At 40.0% G+C, this 14,408-nt stretch overlaps 1 protein-coding gene across 1 annotated transcript in view; it reads left to right on the top strand.

The window, feature by feature from the left end:
- LOC119075865 (titin-like) overlaps positions 1–14,408 on the top strand; it is a 170,044-nt gene that overhangs the window by 11,465 nt on the left and 144,171 nt on the right. The window contains exons 2-6 of the mRNA XM_037182423.1: positions 1,352–5,467; positions 5,643–5,730; positions 5,796–6,236; positions 6,294–6,534; positions 11,237–11,458. Coding sequence (XP_037038318.1) covers positions 1,356–5,467; positions 5,643–5,730; positions 5,796–6,236; positions 6,294–6,534; positions 11,237–11,458 — 5,104 coding nt within the window. The 5' untranslated portion in view covers positions 1,352–1,355. The remainder of the gene's footprint in view (positions 1–1,351; positions 5,468–5,642; positions 5,731–5,795; positions 6,237–6,293; positions 6,535–11,236; positions 11,459–14,408) is intronic.

The following is a 14,408-nucleotide window of genomic DNA, read 5'->3' as shown; positions in this document are numbered from 1 at the left end:
CGTCAGCAGAGGTCAGTTCTTAAAAATAAGTATCGTCTTCATGGTCCACTGTCTTCCCTATCCTAGAACTATAGAACTGCTTAATTCTATCGATACTTAGGAGGGATTCTTTTAAAAAACCGCATTTTCCAGTGGAATATGTGCCCATAAAGGTATTCTACCCTAGAAGCCAAAGCCATTTTCCAAAAAAAATTCTTCGAAGCTTGTGTGGCTGATCGAAGGCGCTCAAAAACCGAAATTAACAATTTTTTTACAGAAATTTCTTGAGGTACACAAGCCGTACAAGGTCGTGTGGGGTGTCTTCAGAAAGACAATTTTATGTTGTTTCAGAGCAAATAGAGTCTTAAGTATAGTTTTCACTTGAAAAGAGCACTCCGTTTAGCCTCCGTTTACATGACAGTTGTAAAATAGAACAAAAGAACTGTCACGCAAACGGAGTGGAAATTGAATTTATTTCAATTTTTTACTATGTATGTATGTTTGTATGACGCCTCCGGCATTTTTTTAACGGCTCTCACGTCTGGTCATAAAATGCTTGCATTTAAACTACGCATCAATTTCACTCCCAAGATAAAATCAAAGCCGATTGCAGTGAGTAAACAATTGACTCGAACTTGTTAATTTGAATGGTTCTTCGCCGGTAGCTGCTAACGTGAACATTTCAATTAACATGTTTTGTTTGCTGGATACATGGTTGAGTGGCATGAATGTTACGCTTGTTCGTTCTTTCATACTTTCACGGGTGAATTATTATTTTTTCTAGTTTTTCGTTAGTTCAGATGAAAAAAGTGTTTTCTTGGCTTGTTTTTATGCAGAACTTACATTCACCCATTCTAACAGTCAATCTAATTTGATCGCCGAATGAAATATTAAATTTATCTTCTAATTTCTTGAGGTTCAATTGCCCCCAACGCTCCCGTATATTCGGCGACACTGCTAATACTTACTTTTTCTAAAGAAAATCAATTCAAATTATTGATTTTACAAAGATACAGAGCTCCTGGCATTGAGCACTTGTGATGCCTAATGCTTTAGTTACCCATTCTCAGTTAGTTTCAACCTTTCCTTGTTTTCAAAATATGAAAATTTCTCTTCCATGAAAAATGCTCTCAAATTGTAAGTTCAATTTCTTGTTGATTGTGTAGCATGTAGCTTGTATTCCAGATACACAATCAACAAGAAATTGAAGTATTCACGACCAGCAATACAACAAACTAGCAAATTGTAAGTTCTAGTAATGTCTCTGTAAAAAATGGAACTTTCCGTCTCAAACAAATTCAATGCTAATCCTCCCATCCCAAGCAGCAGCTTCAGGATATTCGGTTTTGTATGAAAAATAAATTTTTTCCAGAACGATGCGAGCTAAACGGCTTCTGACTCGCCAGCAGAATGAGCTTCCATCTGCAGCAAAGAAAAGTCGTCAAAAACCGCTCCCACAGAAACGTGGTGCATCTTCCAGTCGCGACACCAGCCCACCGAAATCCGTTCGCAAAGTTCCGGATAAGGTCGATGCGCACAAAAAACCAGTCACAAAAGTGATGCCCAAACCGAAAAAGGACATCACAGTCAATGAATCAAAACCAGCGAACAAAGACGATGCGAAAACGTCACAACCAGCGGTAGCTCCACAGCAATCCGGAAATGATAGTTTGAAAGCGAACAAAAAGACGACCAAAAATGTGAACGACGAATCGAAAAAGAAAGACGTAACCAAGGCATCCGGTGCGAAGGTAAAATCGCCAGCGAAGAAAGAAACAGCAAAGCAAGGAATCAAAAAGGTCGACGAGAAAGCGTCGTCCAGTAAAGATGAGAAGGTTAGCAAGGAATTGAAAAATTTGGGCATTGATCAGAGTCCATCATCGAATGACAAAACGATCAAGGCTTCGATATCGGAAATCGTTAAGACGAAATCTCGTACATCGGCTAGTCAATCATTGTATGGGAAAAGTGCAATCGGAGCGGACAAAGCATCGACTAGCAAAAGTAATGAACAAGGAAAGGATGCAGCAAAAGAGACTGTAACAAAAGCGGAAACCAATGCAGACGAGAAAAAGGATTTGAAACCCGATATGAAGGAGGAAAAGGATGTCAAACCAGCGGTAAAGCAGACCAAGAAAGAGTCTTCAAAAGATTGTAAAAAGGAGAAGGCAACACATGATGCTGATGCTGCAAATACTGTGGAAAAGAAACAGTCGACACCTAAAAATCAAAGTAAGAAAATTTGTGCGGAAAATAAGGAGCCTTCAACGAAGGCCGATTCTAAACCCAAAGCCAGCCAGGCTGACGATAAGAAAGAGGTTGATGTCAAAAAACCAGCTACTCACGACATATCAAAGGACAATGCAAAGAAATTGAAGAAAAGTGATGGCAATGGCGAACAAAAGAAGAAATCAAAGAAGTCTGAAACCGAATCGGAGCAAGATCAATCAAAACAGGCATCGAAACCCACGGTAAAAGTGGACGCAAAGAAATCAAAAACGCCGAAAGTGACAAAACCGAAAAAAGAAAACGAAAAGGAATTGGATAAGGACAGCAAAGCCAAGGATGGCAAAGGATCCGGTCAAAATATCGAACAATTGCATGGCCCATCGAACAAAGAATCGCCGAAAGATTTAACTAAGTCTGAGAATAAGGAAGACAGCAAAGCGTCTGCATCAACAGTAGAGATTAAACAGCCGTCATCGACAGTCAAAAAGTCCAAACCAGACAGCGGTGGATCTGTAAAGAAATTGGAGAACGATACCCCTTTACCTGCAACAAAGACTTCCGATGAAGATGCCAATAAGAAACCTTCGAAAAAAGACAATGACGATTCGAAATCAGTTGCCGCTGTTGATGGGAACGTGAAACAATCTAAGAAGAAAACCAAGTCACCGAAGAAATCCAGCGCCGTTGACAATGAACCGAAAGATCTATCGAAGCCGAAAGATCTATCGAAGCCGAAAGAATCGAAGGAGAGTTCAATAGCTTCTATAGTTCAAACGATAGAGGATGTCATTGCACAAGCAATGAACGAAACGGTGGTGGTGGAGCCACCAAAGGTAGAATCTGATAAAATTGCGAAGCCGGTAAAAGCAGCTAAGTCACCGAAAGTAAAGAAAACCGAGGGTGTGAAGACAGACGGAAGTGCAGTGAAACGGAAATATGTGAAAAAGAAAAACAAAATTGAGGATCAAACAGAGGCAGGTACTACACGCAAATCGAGCGAAAAGGTGGAGCAAGCTAAGGAGCGCAAAACCGAAGCAAGTGTAGTCAGCAAGTCAAGTGGAAAAACCGAGAAAGAGAAAGAAAAGGAAAAGGAGAAAGACATGGAAAAGGAGAAAGAGAAGGAAAAGGAGAAAGAGAAGGAAAAGGAGAAAGAGAAGGAAAAGGAGAAAGAGAAGGAAAAGGAGAAAGAGAGAGAAAAGGAGAAAGAGAAGGAAAAAGATAAAGAAAAGAAGGTGAAGAAAACTACTGCTCCCAAGAAGAAGCCTAAATTGTGCGTCGAAGAAACCGAGAAGACTGATGGTAATGAGAAGTTGCCGCCTGTCAGTTCCGACTCCATCATCATTCAAAGTGAAGGCAGCACGAGCCAAACCAAAGTGTCCGCCCCTGAAGTATCAAGCAATGTTAACGAATGTCTTGAAGAATCATCGGCTGACATCAAATCTGTTCAGTTAACAGAAAAGTCATCCACGTCAGCGGATACTGCTGACGATAAATTCAACGACGATACCATTCCAATTACAGAATCGTCGGACTCTCAAATCGAGTCTACCGACTGTACAATTATTTATGAGACTGAACCAGCACAAACGAATTATAAAGTTGCAGAGCCACCGGCTCCATCAAATTCAATTACCAATCTCGATCACGTCGATGACGGCAACACCACCTCCGAACGAATTGACAATATTTCGTCGCACATTGAAAGTCCCAAGTTCATTTCCGAGGACTCCGAGGACGATGACGACGACGACTTCTTCATAAATCTTCCAGCCAATTTGACATCAGCCACGTTTTCCGGTCTCAACATCGACAAACCGATTAAGGACGCACACCAATCCGGTTCATCGGTACCGGCAAGTGTGCACATCCCTGCCAGTACGAATGCACCCGATGAGTCGAATGACAGTACAGCCACGTCGAGCGACGAATCGATCGACGAAAAACGCCGTAAAAAGAAACCGACCAAAGTGGCAGCGAAGAAGAAGAAAGCTTTGGAAAAAGCGGCGAAAAAGAAACCGAATGTTGCAAGCAAACCTTCAAAAGCTTCCAAATCCAATGCCAAAGCTCCGGCAAAAGTACAACCGGAAAAACCAGTTCCCGCTCCAATGAAGAGTAAAATTTCGGTGAAAAGTCTCGAGTCAATGAAAAATCCTGTGCTGGAGAAGAAGATTAAAGTTGAAATTTTAAGTGATGACGACGCGGCGTGTAATCGCTTTGACGAAACCGATAATCAACCATCGACATCGTCGCAACAGGCGACAAGTTTTGCACCGATAGAGCCGCCGTCGAAGCGAAAATACGTTAGAAAGAAGCCGTTGAAAGCAGATCCAACGAACGCTAACAAATCCAAGGACACCATCGATGACGATAACAATGATTTGTCGAAAAAGGATGTGTACGACTTTCATGAATCCGGACACAGTAGCGAGGACACTTGTTTGTCGTACAAGAAAAATTCGAAAAACGACAAGGAAACGGAGAAGAAGAAGCCGGTTCCAATAGATAAAACAGCTGCAACGAAGAAGAAAGTGGCGCCGCCGAAAAAGAAGCTCATAACAAAGAAAGAGGATCAAACGGACGATGATCAGAAAACCGTCAAAGTAAGCAAGAGCGATCAAAAGCCCAAACCAACAAAAATCGCCAAAGTTAAATCGTCGCAACAGAAACGAAAACCATCATCCAACCAATCTGATACCTCAGACAGTGATGACGACAGAGTGTTGTCGAAGAAATTCGCTAAGAAGAAGAAGAAAATGCCTGCCGAGTCATCCGGAAGCGCATCCGAATCGGAATCAGAATCGTCAGACGGTGAACAACGTGCCAGCACAGCAACGGATAAAATACGACGCAAAAAATCAATGGACGCAACTGCCGGACCCAAACGCCATCGTATGGCCTCGTTGAACGCACTGGCCAAAGTGCAATGTTTGTACGAAAATGAATCAAGGACGGCGCAAGAGCTCGGTTTTGTTAAAGAACCGAGAACCGTGCCGAAAGAAAAGCCAGTGCTTCTACTGTCGTCCGATGATGAAACTGATAAAGTTAAAGCTGAAACTCCCAGTCAACCGGTTCCGATTAAAAAGGACAAGGACACGAAGAAAGAGAAGAAAGTGAAACATGTGCCGCCCGACACCAAAGATGAAAAACCATTGAAGGGTAACAAGGACGACAAGAATGAGGGTGATAGTGACGATGGGGATGATGATGACGAAGAAGAGGAAGAAGCAGTTGTTAGCAGGACACTACGAACAGGACCTGGGTAAGTTTCAATTTTTTTTTTCGAATATATTTTGTTATCTGTTCGATGCCTGCGTCGATGAGTTAGTCGGTTCACCCGTCAGTTCATTTTAAGGAGCCTTTAACTGTACTCAATTTCCGTTTCGTAGTCCATGTGTCAGGCTAACCAAAACCATTTTTTTACTACACAAAAATAGATTGCGCGGTGCAGGTAAATTGTGGGAAGTTAGCATGTCCAGCATGGAATCAAATTCTGACGTTGACAGTGATGAATCATATGAAGATGTAAGTTAACAAAAGTTTTCCGATTCTCCATCCCTGACTGACCGACTCCCCCTTATCAAAATCAGAACAAAGCCGAGAAAACCAAACCGAAGAAGAAACCTCTTCCAAAACGTACGATCGTCAAACAGTCTCCGAAAGCCGCAGCACCGAAATCAAAATCGAAAACCGCAGCAAAACCGAAAATCCCATCGAAACGATCCGTTTCGTCGGACGATTCGGATAGTTCGGACAGTGAACCGGACGCGACAGGCGCCTCGTCGTCGAAGAAACAGTCGACGAAGAAGCGCAAACAAAGTCCACATGATCGAAAATCCGACTTCAAAGATTTGGTTGTCCGTAAGCGTATGGCCAGTTTGAATGCCAGTGCAATGCTGGCCGCCACCTATGAGGTGGAACGACATTTGGATCGTGTCGATTCCATGTATTACGCAAGCTCTGAAAGCGACACTCTAGTCACACCAAAGAAAATCAAAGAAATTAAGCGCGAAATCGAGGAACCAAAGGAGGTAATTGCGTGGCGAATTTCCTTCGCTTTACTGTTAATACCAACATCCGTTTTACAGTCAAGGCCTGTGTCGACCAACGTTGTGATCGTTCAGGACACCGACGTCACAATCACCGGTGTCTATGTCAATTCAAGTTTGGGTTCCAGCCAGGAAGCATACTGCAAAATGCAATATCGCGTCCAGTCGAGTGTTACCGAAGAACGATTGGTGAGACCGGGTACACAAGATCCCCCGAAATCTTACACACCGTTAAGTGCTTTGTCCTGCATGCTGCCGCCTGGTTCGGGTGATTCGATTGGTGAGTGTTTTGTTTTTGCAAATTGTTGATTGTGTTGCCTGTAGACAAATTATTTCAAATTATACCAGAGGAGATAGACAGAGACTCACATGCATATCAGATTCTACCTAGCCGTACGACTTATCTCACAATTATATTGTTTTGTTAACTAAGCCAAGTCGATTCTCTTCCCAAAACGTTTGTTTATCAGCTAGAGGATGGGGGTATATCTCAGCCAGTATTCTGGCTGAGAATGTTGACTAAAAAAACCGCCATCTTCTGCCAATATTTTCAAAAACGTCCGTCGCGCCTCCAAACTGTTCAAACAAAAGTTCTTTCTTTTGTTGCCAAAAAAACCACCGACCAAAATCGGACGCATTTTTATATGTGCCTAGAAAGGTATTCGACTCTAGAAGCCAAAGCCACTTTCACAAAAATATTCTTCGAAGCTTGTGTGACCAGTGGGAGTTGATCAAAAACCGAAAACCTACACTTTTCTTACAGACATTTCTCGAGGTACACGAGCCGCTCAGGGTCGTGTGGGTGGTCATTAGAAAGGTAAATGCATGTACTTCCGGGACAAATGGTGTCTTATGGGGTTTGGAAGCATCTACGAAGAAATATGAGAAGTTGAAATGATTTAGTGCTCGTATTCCATCGTAGTTGCTACCAAACTTCCGTAAGACCCTATTTGCCCTGGAAGTACATGCAATTACCTTTTGAATGACACCCCACACGACCATGTACGGCTCGTGTAACTAGAGAAATTTCTGTAAGAAAAGTGCAAGTTTTCGGGTTTTGATGACCTCTTACCAGCCACACAAGTTTCAAAGAATTTTTTTGAAAGTAGCTTTGGCTTCTAGGGCCCCTTTCTGGGCACATATAAAAAATTCCACTGGAAAATGCGTCCGATTTCTACACCGGTAATACACCGTGAGACTATGACACACTGCCGTTCAATGAATGTAAAGTACCAGATATGGTCTAATGTCATTGCGATCAATGAAAGTTTAGAACAAGTATGGTCTCTCGGCGAATTCTTCTTAAACGCACTCACATTTTATGTCAAAATAATATGAAAATGAGTGCGTTTAAGTACGAAAATCAAATTTTTATGTCCTCCGGGCGGACAATAGACCATACCTGATTTACACTTTCATTGATTGCGATTCGGAAAACGGACTCAAACGCACTCATTTTCATATTATTTTGACATAAATAATGAATGCCTTCAAGATAAACCGATTTTGAAGAATCGACCGTAGCTGGTACTTCACATTCATTGCTGCTATACACGAAAGCTCTGGGATCCCGATTGAGTCAGTTATTTTGTAAATGAGATGAAGCACTTGCGTCACCCTAAAGGGTTTTTTTTTTGACTGATACTGACTTTACCAACAATATTTTGAATTTGACGTTTAAAATGTCATCAATTTCAAAATGGCTCCGAGGATTGAATGTATCCTACCATATCTCTGCACTAACATCCACACTAGCGTACAGACCAGAGTAGAGAGCATATAGAATAATATCTGAATCGGAGTGTGGATAAAGTGAAATGAAATTCATTTTCGAATCATAAATGTGTCATGTTCAAAACCAAAGTTTTGTGATTTATTTCCCTTTTCAATATTTATAATTTATTCGATTTGTTCCCATAAACTTTCCGTTTCGCATATTTATATTCATTCATTCACCAGTACGCTCAGCAAATTTTTGTTGTTTTAAAGCCAATGAAAATGGTTTGTGCTTTCGTTTTGAGGTGGATGTCTTATTATGGTGCCCAGAAAATGCACATACACACACCGTTCCAATGTGAGGAATCTGGTTAACTAAATAACGTTATGTTATGACTGCTTGGACGACTAATGTTCGTTTGGGTCATGCGAAAATCGCAGAATAGTGCTTTACTGATTGGATGCTGCGAAAGTCATTCATTACACGTGAAGTAAACAATTTTGTGATAAATACCAAACGCACAAGAGTGTTACTTCAGCAAAAAATTTCGGTAATTTCGATTTTGACAAGGGTAGAGTTTGTACATTCCAGCCGAAGACGATGTGTATACTTGTCGAATGACAGTTACTGAATCATCTTTCTCAAAACGAACACGAGTGAGTTGGTGGATGTCACAAGGTTGTTTCCAGATCAACAAATTTCTTTGTGCATTGGACCGTGCAAAAGTTGATTATCACAAAGTTGTTGATTTACAATGAACCGAAAATAGTCCACCTGTAATGTAATCGACCCTTTTCGGAGCGGTCAAATTGCTATGTAATGGTCAACTTACGCATGGGACAGGCAGTAAATTTTTTGAATTTCTTTCAATTTCCATCGAGTCGTAAAAGACTTTCGCGATTATACTGCCATGCTTTTGGTCTTTTTAAATATTTTAATTTATTGTTTTTGTGCGGTCTGTTTTGTTGTGCTGGCGATTGCATAAAAATGTGAACCGCTATCCAGTTGAATTTCCATATGTGATTTGATGCATTACTTTTACGTGAACATGCAAAATATTACGAATTGTCTTACGGCTGCGGCTCTGTCTGTACGGAGAAAGTTTTACCGAAGAGTTTATTACCAAAATGATAACGCGTTCATAACGTTCATAACGGTCATGCTGGGTGATTGTACAATAACTTCTGTTCTTTTACTGTGAATTTAGAGTTAATTTGCGGATTCATCTTAAAAAAACACAATTTCAGATTTATCAGAGGTGTAAAAGTCTTTGATGCGCGGGAAAACAGAAAACGAAGGAAAATATACATTTTTTCTTGCTTCCTCGCCAATAGCTTCTGTTGAAAAAAAACCTGATTATCTTACAAATCGAACATTCTGTTTCGTCTCGTCAATACCTTTCGTTTGACGTATCGCACACGATTTTTGAGCTTAAAAAATTAGTGAAAAACAGGCAAATGAAAGGTATTGACGAGACGAAACGTAAAATCGAGTTTGGACAACAGTAGTTATTAGGCCTGTTCATTTTAGAGAAATAGTCTCAAATTCATCTGGCATGGTGTTTATCTGGTCCGGAAGGCTAAAATATTGGACACGTATTTGTTTTGGAATTTTAAAAAATAGTTTAGATCTGGGGAGCGAAGCATTTGTTCAAATGTACGAAAGCGTTGGTTAGAAGAGAGGAGAATGATGATGTATATCTTTTTTACTCTTCTAACCAACGTACATATGAACAAATGCTGCGCTCCCCAGATCTAAACTATTTTTTAAAATTCTAAAAAAAAATACGGGTCCAATATTTTAGCCTTCCGGACCAGATAGACACCATGCCAGATGAATTTGAGACTATTTCTCTAAAATGAACAGGCCTAGTAGTTATAGACGAAACAGCAAGCAAAACTGCATAAATGTTTTTAAAAAATTTTTGTGGAAGGCGGAGCATATTTACACCAACTTTGTGATTTCCCCCTCTTAACTCCAACGACTTAGATATCTGGAATCTTGGAAAAGTTGGCAAAAACCCATTTCTTGGAAGCTGTAGCTCCACAAAGTCTCCATACAAATGTCATATAAAAGCCAATTTGTATGTGTGTGTGTTGTGTATTTTAGTCCAGATGGCCATGTGGTGTAATTTTTGCGTTTTGGGATGTGTTTCTTCCAATAGGTCGGTTCCTAAAATTTGGAATGACAACTGATTCCTCTGGCACTTCCTACCTTCCGTCTGTTTTTTTTCGATGGATTTGGGTTATTTTCGACATGAGTGCGATGTTCCAAGGTTGGTTCCTAAATTTTGGGATGACAGATCTTTCACAAATTTTGTGGGTCAATTTTTTGTTGATAAAACTCGATAAAACTTTTGCGTACGACGCACAATGCATCACCCTCAGCGATATCAGTTATTTTGCAAATATGATAAAGTACTTCATATTTTTCCTGTTTTCCCGCATCTCCCTCAGTTAATTACTTGATTCGCAGTCTATGATCTGGACACCGTCTTGTAAAAACCGTAGAAACTTGGTTTAAAAAATGTCTTTAAACATGGTTATTGCAAAATGCTGCTGATATGTTAGTCCAAAATTTGAATGCGAAAGGGTGTTTGTTATGAAAATGAGATTGGCACACAGGCGGATGGACAACATGTCAATGTAATTGATTCTAACCGCGAGATTGTTTTATGAAGGCGATTGATATTAAAGACGAACATAAATCATTTTTGCCACTACATTTTATGGCCAACACAATAACTAAATCTCTGCATCTCTTGCTACAGTTGGATTACTCTCAAATTTAAAAAGAAAAAAATTTTCATCCCCATTAATAAATCAACCGTTGTGTAACGAAGGTACGGCATGGTATATACCATAACGACGTTCGGTGTTGATTTCCACGATGTGGGACGTGACTTCGCATAAGCTTTATCTGAAACAAAAAGTCAATCAAAAAAGTTGTTGCGCCAAACTTTAGAAACAAAAACCGGTTACAGCAAATTGAACGAAAGAAAGAAAAAACTTTTCGCTCACAATGTAAGACGTCGTTTCGGACAAACATTGTGCTACATCTACATCGGATATCATACTGTAATGACACATCATATCATGTGTGTGTGGGTGCATCCCTCGGCTCTCTTTCCGTTTTCAATAACGAAACTTATTTATTGACTTTTTACGTCATCCACGCCAACACCTTCAGCCTTATTTTCGCTTACATAAACGAAAAGTTGGAAATTGATTGTCTTTTCATGTCTACCTTTCTGTATGTGCAATAGGAATCGAAACACAACCACCCACAATACAACATCAACCACCATATCACCATGTGCCGCCACATCAAATGCCGCCACTGCCGCACCATCTTCAGAGTCATCATCAGTCGCCCGATTGTGAAACACCATCACCGTTCCGTTACCAAAATGTCTATCAACAATCGCCTCCCACACAAATGCAGAGTTCGAGCGCATTCTGTGCAATACCACAACCAGATGCCAGTGGTGAGTGCTGTTTTTTCTATTTTACTTTTAATTTGATCCCCCCGTTTTATGATCTGATAAATGCTTCCGTACAATAAAGTGTAAGACAATGAAAGAAAATGTTGCGACAAAAATGGAACGAGATAGCCAACGCGTAACGGGTGGAGGGAAGTTGTGTGATATTGTCATAGTTTTATATTTTCGCATTCATTGAAATGCTAGAGTGGTACGACGTGCTTAAAGACATTTTTGAGCGTCTACTCTCACTAAATAGTTTGCAACAAAAATAAAATAAAATTCCAAACCACTCAAACTTGTGTACAATTTCACTGACTTGTTGCAGCGCTTTTACAGATAAGTCGGACGATCTTTATTACGTGAATATATTGTTTCCGTTTGTTATTAGTCTGGGCTGCTATGTCATCTTGCTCGCTAGGGAGTTTTAATGTATTTTGACGATTGGATGTGATTGAGGGGTTAAAGTTGCCTAACTTTTTTTTAGGGTCTTTAGATTTTACGTCTTTATTGTATCATGAATACAATTGAGGTCTAGAACAGGGAAGAAGATGGAACTTCTGGAATGATCGAATTCTAGGAAGTAGCCTCTAAAGACTTCAAAAATGTCCTAACTCCAGAAGAGAATTCAAAAAATTTGATAAGAATACCTTTCATTCTTGAGTGCTAGAACTAGAAAAAATAGACCTTTTAGAGCGATGGAATTCAGGGAACTGACCTTTAAACACCTTAATCATCCTCCAGTCCAGAAAAGAGTTCAAAAAAACTGATGGAAATGCTTGCTATCCTTGAGTTCCAAATCTGGGAAGAAGGTGGACCTTCTGGGGTGATGGAAATCTAGGAGCTGACGTCTAAGCACTTCAATGTTTCCCCAAATCCAGAGGAAACAACATAAATATGATGTAAATTGTTATCCTTCCGTTGTAGCTTTGGGATGCGTGTCGGAAGACTCATACAGTTGTAGATTCAAAGGCATCATGAGCTTGTTATTTTTAGAGTAAAAATAGTTGAAATCTTTCAAAATGTCACTCAATTCTGACATTTTCCTGAAGAAGAAATGTTTGGGTAAAGTACAGATGCTCCCCGCAGCTGAGACTCCCGATCCTTTGACATGTCAGAGCTCGGCCCACTTTCATTTGAGATCAGCTTTTCATTTAATTAGGAAATGGCCAGAAAAATCAGTGTTCAAAGTTAGCGGTTCTTTGGAACACTTTTTCGTGAATCCTTCATAGAGAGGACTGTACCAGACCCTTGACAAAAAAGTTGTTCTACGAGCTTTAGTTATTGCACCAGCCTTTCTGATCATAAAAAAATATTCAAGATTTGACGGAGGCATCTAAGTTTCGATTTTTACCGGTTCATTAGGCCCAAAAAAAATTAGCTCGAAAACTTTGACCTCTCGATCATATTCAATTGTCAAAATACATTAAAACTCCCGAGCAAGCGAGTCGACATTTTCTGACATAGCAGCACTATATTTTCAACGCTCAAATCCACCACCACAAAAATATCCCTTTTTGTCGTAAATTTTACATCAAATTGGAAATGTTTGTGCCGTCATTGACTTGATAGAACAAGAAAAAAAAAGTGAACGAATGGAATGTAAAACTTTTTCGTCTGTTACAAGCGAGCTTACAAGTATCCTTTTTATGGTTTTAAACCGTTCCAATTAGAATCACAAAACGGAGAGAAAGAGACAAAAAAAACAAAAACTTTTTTTCCTTCTTGCGGTGTCATTTATCGGAGACAAGTGGCTAACAACCAAACTTAAATGATTTTAAGAGTTAAGTGTGTCTGTGGGTATCTGTAAAGTATTTACGATGTTACAACGACATCCGGAAAGTCAATCTAATTAACAATTTATAAAGGAAGCGTAACGGGACTTTTTGCGGCTTCATTTACTCGATTTTCTTTAAAAGATTTTCCTTCGAATGTAGGAGAAAAGCGGGATATTGAAACATGAGTTATTACGCAAACTAGAACTGAAACTTTGACGATGGTCATAATGATGACGAACAAAATAGAAGTAAAATGATTTTATTGCTTGCTACATGCGAAATTTTACCATTACGTAGCAGTTGGCCCCCTCCGAAAATGATCCATTACCAGACGAATACTTTCGCATGGGGCAGCCAATAAATCGTAATACACAAGTGTGCTGTTTGAGCTGAATCGTTAACTATCCACTGCTGGACGTAGGTCTCACCCATTCTCTTCCATTCCTGACGATCCGTTGCCACTTGTTGCCAATTTGTGCCGGCACTTCACTTGATACCATTATTCCATCTCTCTGGTGGTCTACCTCTAGGTCGTGTTTTAGTTGGTGTCTCCAGCTCATGATCTTTTTGGTAGAACGTTCGTCCGTCCTTCTTGCAATATGTTCGGACCAGCTCCACTTTAAAAATGTTATTCTTTCCATGACATCAACGACTTTTGTTTGCTGTCGGATCCATTGATTTGGCATTCTATCTCTGAGCGTAATACGAGGCATACTCCGTTCCATGGCTCTTTGTGCCTCTCTTAATTTATTTTCGAAAGCTTTTGTTAACGTTAACGTTTCCGCTTCATATGTGAGCAGGGGAAGGACAAAAAGGGGAAACTACTCGAACAATCTTGACTAGGAAAACAAAGCATTACATTTCTTATTCACATTAACTATACAAGAACATTCTCGTTCACCAAGCTTTCTGTCTCTTTCTCCTTCACTGGATCGACTAAGACCAACAACGGTGATGCTTTGCCCGTTTTATTTATTTAATATTCATCAGCTTTTTCTTTCTGTGCTTGTCGATGGAAACCGCCTCGATGTACTCTATTTTTCTGACATAATTGAATTGGTCTTTCAATGATTCCAATTGTTGACGGATAATGTTTCCACTACGATGTACTATTTCCAAATTTAGTTTTTGTTCACAGAGGTCTAAGTTTCTTTGTTAATTCAGGGCAGTACTCCATG

Source organism: Bradysia coprophila, unplaced genomic scaffold (assembly GCF_014529535.1).
Source record: "Bradysia coprophila strain Holo2 unplaced genomic scaffold, BU_Bcop_v1 contig_232, whole genome shotgun sequence".
Classification (NCBI taxonomy): Eukaryota; Metazoa; Arthropoda; class Insecta; order Diptera; family Sciaridae; genus Bradysia; species Bradysia coprophila.
This window is presented reverse-complemented; position numbering and strand designations above follow the sequence as displayed.